This window comes from Sinocyclocheilus grahami, unplaced genomic scaffold (genome assembly GCF_001515645.1).
Source record: "Sinocyclocheilus grahami isolate Dianchi unplaced genomic scaffold, SAMN03320097.WGS_v1.1 scaffold113.1, whole genome shotgun sequence".
Classification (NCBI taxonomy): Eukaryota; Metazoa; Chordata; class Actinopteri; order Cypriniformes; family Cyprinidae; genus Sinocyclocheilus; species Sinocyclocheilus grahami.
Window position 1 is genome coordinate 1,386,535 of NW_015505292.1, and position 10,511 is coordinate 1,397,045.

General features: G+C 37.4%; 1 protein-coding gene across 4 annotated transcripts in view; it reads right to left on the reverse strand.

Moving 5' to 3' along the window:
* Window positions 1–199: 199 nt before the first annotated feature.
* LOC107589179 (SNF-related serine/threonine-protein kinase-like) overlaps window positions 200–10,511 on the reverse strand; it is a 25,557-nt gene continuing 15,245 nt past the window's right edge. For 3 of the 4 annotated variants that reach the window (XM_016277545.1, XM_016277544.1, XM_016277543.1), the window contains exons 3-6: window positions 6,617–6,758; window positions 3,886–4,098; window positions 3,670–3,786; window positions 200–3,519 (exon numbers count right to left, since the gene is read on the reverse strand). In XM_016277545.1, the coding sequence (XP_016133031.1) occupies window positions 2,337–3,519; window positions 3,670–3,786; window positions 3,886–4,098; window positions 6,617–6,758 (1,655 nt within the window). In that variant the 3' untranslated portion in view covers window positions 200–2,336. The remainder of the gene's footprint in view (window positions 3,520–3,669; window positions 3,787–3,885; window positions 4,099–6,616; window positions 6,759–10,511) is intronic. The other variant, XR_001609657.1, reaches the window with a different exon arrangement.

Sequence of the window (10,511 nt, forward strand, 5' to 3'; positions counted from 1 at the left end):
TTGTATTATTACAGCTGAGTTTGCTGGTATAAATAACTACCCAATGCTTGCTTGACTGAATATGTTATGTAAACGTTTAGTGATATAAGTGAGCTTGAAGAAACTGAGAAAACCACATCATACAATAAATAACCATACATGAAGATCACTGTGGAGTTGTGCACCAATTCTTTTTTTTTTAAAACAACAAACACAAGAGGCAGTTTAATCAGTTTTAATAAATAAATATAAAAATAAATTAATCTCATTGAGACAGTCATAGTTTTAGTAAGGGTCAATGGGACTATAGACAAACCCAAATCCAACTTTCGCTGTAAAGCGATTACAGATATTTGAAGGATGGAGACCCATGTCAAATGTGAAACTTCAAAATAAGAAGAAAATAAAATGCTGATTATGAAAATATAGTGCCTGTCTGGCTTTATATCATTCTGCCCTCTGATTGGTCCAGAAGGTTGTACTTACAAATCATCCCAGGTCAGGATGGCTGTTCCTTGATTAAACGTAGTATGGGAATGAAAATTCAAATTTCAGAAGTTATGGAGATGTAATTTGTCTATATAGGCCTATATTTCTTGCTATCGCTCCCCAAAGCACCCGTTACATCATTACATCTGTTCTTGTGCATTTATTCAAGCTTATCTGTGGTCCATTTTGCAACAAAAAAAGCTGACAAAAAAATAAATAAAATTTCTCTGGTGACAGGTGCGCAGAAACTTACGATCATGTGAAAAGACTGAATAGCTTTGACGTCCTTTAGAGTACCAAAGTAACAGTAACCACAGTCACATTTGCTGTCTAAATGTTTGAGGTGCGTTTAAGCTGTTTAGGAGGTAAAAACAACAGCAACCGCTAGTTTCACTCATGCCATTGCAACATACGAAGACTGGATTTTGTCAATGTACAGTACATTTTAAGCTAGACTCGGCTACGCTATTGAGCGTTACGTTAGCATACAGCTCTTCAAATGTATTTACAACTATGACACAAGAAACTATATGACCTTTTTGTCAGTCAACTAGTGTCTTCAAACTGCTACGTTCACTGAATAAGATCTAAAATGGAGGGTTGATATGCTTGGTATGTATACGGTGCAAGGGTCAAAATATGTACACATTGTACATGACTGGATATTTCAAACAGCTTATCCCCTTACAATGCATGCTAAAGGTGCACCCAGATGAGGCAGATGATTAAAAAAAAACAGAATGTTATGTTATAAATCTCCCTCTCATATCTCATGTAAAAAAGGAAAGAAAATAAAAAATGTCTTTGTCAACATCTTTCCAAAAAACCCTTGATAACTCTCTGATACTTGATAAAAGCTTCATAATATTAATTCATATTAAAAGAATTAGCAGTTTTAAAACAAGCTCCAAAATATAGCTAGACCAGTCTTCTGTTTTGTGTAATATTATGTCCATTTCACAAAAAGTCTCTCGTCATAACCTCTCAGAATAATCTCTGTTCGATCCCTCTTCTTGTTTTTTTGAAAATATATCACAGATATACTTAGCATCTTTCCCTGATCAGTCTCCTGCTCACAAAATGCTAATGCTACGCTAAGCTGTTCTGATTTAGCATGCTCTCATAACCATGCTCCCAAACTGTCACTGTATCAATGTGGCGACGTGTTCTGCTTCCTGCCCCACTGCCTGAGGGTAAAGATGCTAGCAAACATGCTAGCATGAGACAGTGGTGTGGGAACAACTTCAACAATGCCACAGCATGCAACTTCTTAAAAGTTCAGAGTAAAGACCGTTGCCCCACAGTTGCCTGCCAAAACAAACCAAATGAAAACAAAAAACTTGTCAGGACTACTACACAGACTGAACGGCTAGTTCTTGAGTCCACTGTTGTGATTGTTTATCATCTGTTTTTGTGTTGGCTTCTTGTGTGTTGTTCTGAAGCATGGTCTTCACCCACTCACTTAGTGATATGACTAAACTCGGTGGAACTCATTGATATTACAGTGCAAAATGACAAGTTATTGAATGAAAGCTTCAACGCTAGCAAGACATACACTGTTTCTAATAAAAGTCTCTGAGATAGCACAGAATATAGTGAGCAGTGTCAGTAGATACAGGTGTTCATATACACAGCATTGCCAAGAGGTTAACTGTTATACAGGAAAGCAGCAAGGAATGCTGGGTAGGGAAAGAAAATAAAGATATACAATAAGTAGATTGTGTGGAAAAGCACCTCTGAGGTTACAGTATGAGGTGAGAACACACTTTTTCTTTTATTGTCTGCACAACTCCAGAGATTTGCAGGGTTGTAGAGGTTGGAGGGTTTCTGTTGATATCAGTTTGTTCCTTGATCTCGGATTACAACCTCTACAACACATGGCAGCAGTTGTACTGTGCAAATGGGAGAAGCTTCTCTTTAGAGGTGGGCTGAATGTTGAAGGACAAGGCTTTCTCACAGAGCGGGAACTGCAGCAGACATTCTCGCAAGTTTACGTTCTTAACTTTGCTGGGATCAGCCCGGATAGCAGGGTCAATATTTGTGTCCCTGGTTCCCTGGAGGCCTTTCTGAGGTTTAGGTTGTACCTCCTCAGGTTTTTCAACTTCACCCGCAGTCTTACGCATCTCCACCCCATCAGGACCCAGGTCCACACAGTGGTTCCTTGGCAGGGACCTTGGGGAATCACAAGCGGTTGACACTACCCCAACTTCAAGCAGTCGAGATTTGGCTAGGGTGTTATTGTTGTTTTCTAGAGTGTCCTTTGAAGGTTCACGCTGTCCCCAGCAGCACTGTACAACATCCAGTCTGGGAGGTGGTGGAGGTCCATTTATATTTGGACCTTGAATCTGTTCTTCTTCTTGCTCAACTAAAGACAAGCTAGGGTGGGTGAAAACACCCTTGTCCTTTCCTCTACCTGGTTGCTCTGTGTGGTTTAACTCTTCCACATGGGCTTCAGTGTTTGGGGACATCTGTACTTGATGTTCTATGGTGCCAGAAGTGATGTTACACACTGAATCCAAAGGCTTCTGCTCTTCTATGATTTCCGACCCTTCCTTAAGTTCCTCCTCCTCAGCCAGAGTTTCACAGTTTCTCATCACTTTACAAGATGGCCTCCCTGTTCTCTTCTGAGTCTCTGATTGCAAAGAAGTTCTAGAAGGTTTTAATGGGAGATCTGTTGAAGGAAGAGGATCCAATTTACCTGGTGCCACCTCAAGCTTCGCCTCATCCCTGTTCTGCTCATTTTCATCATCCTCATCCTCTTCTTCCTCGCAGATCTGCTGTAAGGCTCCAAGGCTCTTGACAGTAGGTTGGTCCGGAGGTAGAGGGCGCAGACTGAGGCTCAAGCATGGAACTGAGCTGCAAAAGTCACTGAAGGAGTTGTCATGATGGTTGGGTTTGGGAGCAAGCAAGTCCCCAGACTCACTCACACCACGTCGGACATAGCCGGAAGACAAGGAACCGAGAGGCGCTAAGGGACCTAGAGGTGTTCCTCTTAGTGTATCAGTCCGGGGCACTTGGCTCACCAAGTCCAGTGGTTCTGACATGGGTCTCCTGTAATGTAGCCAATAACAATACTCAGTACAATGTATTAGGAACCTTTATGTACCAAGAGTTATGTGGTAAGATTAGTTCTAACACATAAAAGGATAAAATACCTTCAGATCCAAAATGATGTATACGTTTAAGAATACAGGAACTTACTGTGTATGTCTTTGTTCAGGAGAGAGACTTGGCTGCTCTTGCTTTTCTCGAAGGAGTCGTTCTCCCAGCAAGTAGTACGTAGCTGTGATGTGGTTATATCTGTCAGCCTCCAGTGCTCTATCACAAAATATACATTTGTATTATTAACTTAATGCAACTCTGAAGACACCAGGCTATTCTGAGACCAAAAGAAAATATCTAAGAAGAGATACCCACTCCTGGATGGCATCTCGGTCAGCAATGCTGCCACTGGTCATGGCTTGCAATATAAACTCGTGCTCCTCAGGTAACAAGCTGCGATGGGAGGTAAGCGGGGCGGCTGTGTACCCAGAAGGCGAAGGGTCAACACGCTGCAACCAAGGGTGACTTTCTATCTCTGTGAGAGATGCCCGTTTAACAGGATCCCTCTGCAGCATATGTGAAATCAAACTGAGGAAAAAAGGAAAATAAGAGGGAGAGAATGATGAGAGATTGTTATTGCTTTTTTTTACCAGAGCAGAATGAGAACATCAGACATGACCTTCTGTCAGGGGAAAAAGAAAAATCCCATCTTCTCAAACAGGTTTGATTTTGTTACCCTTCATCACTCTTGCCTCCATCTCACTTAATTTCAGTCTCACTCTACTTGCAATTTTCATACTTTCCTTTTCTAGCAATCTTAATAAATATTCTCTGCCTAGCTGACACGCGATGATTGCACAGGCACATCTTGCCGTCAGAGGAGACGGAATGAAAAGGAAGTGCTTATCTTTCTGCTGATTAATATTCATGAGCACCTGTAGAGAATTGTCGCTTCAGTGAGGCAAACGAAAAGAATATGAAATTGGTTGGAACTCTTGCGATCCAAGCTTGCATGTGTATGTGTGAATGCACTGCATCCAGCTTGTTTATTCAAGGAATTTGAGTTTTATTTCACTGCGCGGTACTGGCACACATTTCTGAAACATGCATCTTACATTGATGACCAGCAGGGGGTGATTGTTTTCCCTTTCGAAGTGTGTTTTTTAGGTCTCGGAGTGTTTATGTTTATAATCCCACATGCTCCATTGCCCTTGAACATCAGCAGAGTCTCCTGGTGTGTTTAACCTCAAGACCTTAAATAGCTGTGAGGATGAAGGGTGGGGAAAAAAGCAAACTACATATGAACAGCAAGATGAAAGTACGCCTGAAGACACAAGTGTTCTCCTCCAAGAAAATCCTTCCCATTAAAGGAAGCTTTTGATTGTGGTGGAGATCAGTCACTATGTTTGTGCACTATGTGCAGCCAAGCCCAGATGTCTAACACACACTTGTATACACACTCTTGCACAATTGACTGATTCAGACCTAAACTCAAGCCTGAGAGCTGTTGCTTTGGGGATGTTCTGACTACAAATAGCCTGGAATAAACCCACTTAAAAATAACTTCACTCTGACAAAAGGCAGCCTTGTGTAAAAATCTGGTCACTATCGAGCTGCAGTGAACACAAAAGCTGGCTTGTGGACCATTTAGATTTTTAATATTTAATACATTTTGTGGTTCTTAACGGTAAAATCTATTATAAAAATACTGAACGAAATTTAGAGAAATAAATCTTATCGTCTGAGGACAAAAGTATTCTATATGAGGGAATTAATAGTCATAATTAGTCAAAAATGTATCATGTAATGATGTATTGTTTGCAAAGCAAAAAAAAAAAAGTGTGACTTGATTTCAATTAAAATCTAAATTCCAAATCATGCCCAACCCTTCTTAAGAGCATTACAATGTTATGATTCAAATAATATACTAAAGCTTAGTTAAGAAGTCAAGTGCATCTAATTGAGCTGGAAAATCTAGTTACAGCCCTTATGAAAAAAAAATGAGGAAGTTGTCTTGACCTGTTACTTTCAATATCCATCACCTGGTCCAAGGATGGAAATTCTGTGTGTCTGTCATAACTTGCTCCTAAATCTAACCTCCAAGAACCTTTGCTCATCCAAACAGAAGCCTGGTTGGCTTGCTTAAGCATAATTTAGAGAGCGACAACCTGTGATTGGCTGGTACAAGCAGGTGTAAACAGATAAAGTACAGTATGTTCAGATGAACTCTGAACACGTAGGTATGAAGTTTGGCGTGAAAGTGGTACAAACTGGAGCGCAAGGGTGTGGTGTTTGAGAGACCATGAGAGACTACAACGTGCCAGTTCTCAGAGAGAAAAAACAACAACAACAAAACACTGCGTTCCAATGGCACATGGCTGTCAAGGACATCTTAAAAACTAGTCTATTTACTCAAGCATGCTTTTGTGGGCATGTATCAGATCAGCATGCAAGATCTATGTGAAAAGGGTTTTACCAGGGTCATGTCCTTGGTAATATTGGTTTCCAGAAATAGTGAACTCGACAGCACCAGCATGGAAAGAAAAGACTATTGATATATGACATCTGCTGACCCCAAAGAAAACACTAAGCAGATTTAATAAAACTTGTTACATAATGGCCAACTACTATCATGGTGAAGAGAAGACTATTTAGATTTCAACACAATGCAAAAACATATTTTCCAGTGAAAATATTAAAACAAGTTTAATTTATGTCAAAGCAAAATTGCATAAGATAACTTGTTTCCAAAGAATACATCTTAAATTATATTCATACCCCAAATATTTTTTCTTGTTTTATGCATAAATGTAATGAGGTTTATGCTTTAAAGAAGAAAATAACAAATGCCAATGGAGTAAGAAAAATGAACGAATAAAAGCTCATGTTGTCGGAAAACAAGTCTTAATATTTAATGCAATTTTGCTTCAAGTAAAAAAACAAAAAAAAGACAAAAATACTGATAAAAAGGGTTTTTTATTTACTTATTTATTTTTGCAGTGTATAAATACACAATAACCTCCAGCCTTCTGGATTAAATCTGAGAAATCCGTTTCTTAGTTGGGTGTGTGTCTGAGGAAAATTAAATCTCAGATGACATACGTACTCTTTGCATTCTGGAGAGATGTGGTTTGGCACAGTGTAGCGACAGTCCATGATCATGATGAGGGTCTCGCTGTCATTGGCCTCTTGAAAGGGTGGGTGTCCACACACTAGCATATAGAGGATCACACCCAGTGACCAGATATCTGAAAGACACACAATAACAGACTTTATCTAAAATATTTCTTATTTATTCGCAACATTAGTTTGTGTAAAATATTGCAAAATTGTAATTTAAATGAAAAAAATAATAATAATTTTTTATATATATATATATATATATATATATATATATACACACACATGCATGTATATAAAATATCTTAATCTACATGATTTTAAGTAGGTCTTTATATATAAAAATCCATCAAATTCAAATTAGTGCTGTCAGCATACGTCAAAATTATTTTAAAAAACCATCACTATGATTTTAGGATGCAATCATAACCAAATCAAACTGTTGTCAGAGTAAATATTTACTCCCCTAGAGAGAAGTGTAATAGGATTTGTGCAGAAGAGAGGAAGAGACATGTCAAGGGTTTTTATCTAACACAGAAGTCCTCATGTGACACACGCTCACACTATCAAAACAAACCAATACACGAAGAGAGGTTAAGCAAAACTAAAATGCAAATAAAACCAGCCTTAACCTTTTCAGAGTCAATGTATGTCCTCAGACAATAATTAACTCTTAACTTTACCAATCATTAAATCGCCAATCGCTATGCCTATGGGGCCCTATAGACATGCATTTCTGACCGAAATGTCCCTAAAACGGTTTCTCCATCCAACTCTGTGTCAACCAAGAATCCCAGGAAGTCTTACAGAATATCATGAATCAAGAACAGAGTGAACAGTACAAGAAAAAGAGAGAAAGGTAAGAGAGGGCTGTAAGTCCCACAAGTGATGATGTGTTTGTTTTAGTGGCGTAATTTTCCACGGTGGTGTTCCAAGAAAACAAGATTCCTCTTTTAATTTTTTTCAGCTGTGTGACATGCATAGAGCGTGTGGGGGAAAACCAAACAAAAAAACTTACAAATATGGGTGAGAGATCTAGGCTTTCCTCTTTTAAGTGAGATGATTTTAAAATAGTAGGATCAGTTTAGATTTCCTCAGTTAGATCACTTATTTCATATTCATAACATTTCATTTAACCTTTGATTACAAAAGGAAAGAGTACTGAGAATGTGCTCATTCATAGTTTTGGTCTAGTGCGCTGACCTGACCGGCAGTTAAATACGGCTGTGGTATTCTTAGAGTTCCATTTTGCCGTTTATAGAAATTCAGAAAAGGTCAGAGGATTAATGCAAACATTAGATCCCCCTGATATTAGTTTATTTAGGTTGAGTTATTTTAGTGCTTCAATCTAAAAAAAATAAATAATAACTTTTCTCATTTTCACTTTTTTTAATGGTTTAATTTGAATTAAATATGATAATAACCCTGTCTTGGATCACCTATGACCCACCTTGAATACTTCATCATCATCATCATCACCACTAATAAAACAAAATTATCATTAATGAGTAATAATAATAATAATAATAACTACACTCCTTAAAATTAAAACATAATTGACATTCAATTATATATTAAATTATGTATCTTTTAAATAATAATAATTTATAGCATTAAAAAAACAATTCACCCAAAAATACCTTTAAAGTAAATTCACTCTGCTGTGCCAACTTCTTACGTTTTCCATTTAAACAACAGCTTCAAATCTGACATGCTGGTTTCAGTGTGTGTGTGTGTGTGTGTGTGTGTGTGTGTGCGAGAGAGTATACATTCTGTGTGAAAGAGCATGAATTAGAGCAAAGGATCAGCATGAGAGACAGTCCAGAGAGACAGCATTGTCTTTAGCTGCTCTAACAATAAGCCCTCTCTTCTGCTCTCTGTACTGCATGTTCCTCCACAGAAACAGACAGACAGACACGAGCGCTACATGTCTCGCACTGGCACACGCATAAATGCAGCATGTTATTTCATGTCTATTGAAAGGCACAAATTTGACTTTTTTAAGCACACTCAAATGCTCTTAATATAAATATGGTCAGACATGCATAGAAACATGACACGAAGTGCTGTCGGGTTCAAACGGCATTAAAATCATGATATCCTTGATAGAAATAAGTACATTAATGTTATAACTAAAATTTACAGGTAATTTTAGAACTCAACTTATTTTCTCAATTAAACTTTAATCTTTAGTATTTTTTCATCACAAATATAAGTTATGCAGTTGTTTCTTAGGTTTGTTCTTTGTAAGAAAACATCTATAAATAATGTTGTGTGGAGGTGGCAGAAATAATGAGTTATTGTAAGTTTTTCTTATCTTGTTCCATCTTGTTAAAATAAAATAAGTCACAGCAAGACAACTCTTAGAGCCTCAGAGCCAACATGAGCACAGTTTTAAGTGTAGCACACCTTTTGTGTGTGAGTGCCATGTGACTGCAGTTTACACAAAACACATACTCAATGAAGGCTACCAAGGAACTGCTGTGTTTGTCGATCTGTGTTGAGGTTATATAATGTGACAACCGTGTGTGACACCGAATGTCTCGAGACTTGAGGTCTTGTACAGATTCTAAGATTCTAGAATTCCAAGATGAATTCCAATTATGGCAGACAGCAGAATCTCTATATCTACGTATATAAAATCTATATAGTAGACATCCAATAATAGTAGAAATGCACTGTTTTGAATCTTGGAATCTTATCTTTAGAATGTTTAAAAATCATTGAAAATCTCTGATATGGAATCCTACATTTCTTTAAAGTATCTTTTTTCAGATCTATTGAATTTTTAAATGTCATAATGTTTGGAAACTTTGAATCTTTAAAATCTTTGAAATCCTTATATTAAAATCAATTGATTTATTAGAATATTTAGACATCTATGAATCAAAGAAAATTACACTATAGCATTCAGAAGTTTTCGCTAAGATTTTCATGCTTTTGAAAGAAGTTTCTTACGCTCACCAAGGCTGCATTCATTTGATCAAAATACATTTTGATCAAATGTAAAATCATGAAAATTATGAAAATTTAAAACAACTGTTTTCTATTTTGATTTATTTTAAAATGTAATTTATTCCTGTGATGTCAAAGCTGAATTTTCAGCATCATTACTCCAGTCTTCAGTGTCACATGATCCTTCAGAAATCATTCAAATATGCTGATTTGCTGATCAAGAAGCATTTCTTATTAGCATTTCTAATCCTTTTCTTATTATCAATGTTGAAAACAATTGTGCTGCTTAATATTTTTTGTGGAAACAGTCATTTATATTTTTCAGGTGTCTTCACTAAATAGAAATTTCAAAAGAACAGCATTTATTTGAAACAGAAATCTTCTGTAACATTATAAACAACTTTAATGCAGAGTAAGAAAGTGTGTGTTATCAGTTAAGTGTGTGTGTGAGTTTGTGAGATGTCACTGAGTCAGTCTCTCCAAGCTTATCTATCTCAGAACATCTCTGATCAGCAGCCTGAATCCTGATGACACTGAGCTGCTACACACACACACACACACACACACACACACACACACACACACACACACACACACACACACACACACACACACACAGAGAGAGAGAGATTTCAGTCATGGTGATGACTTTCCATTGATTTCTATTGTTTTTACAAAGAGAGAGAGATATTTTCTAGCCCTAACCCTAAACCAAACCCTCATGCATACATACAGTACTTTATTTTATTTAATAAGTAATTTTCCTCATGAAAATGCGAAGACATTTGGTACCTACAAAACCCGTATTCATTCAAATGTTGTGTGTTGCACTGAGTGGCAATTACAGCTTACACAGAGAGAGAGAGAGAGAGAGAGAGAGAGAGAGAGAGAGAGAGAGAGAGATGGCACTGAGTGAGTAAACGCTT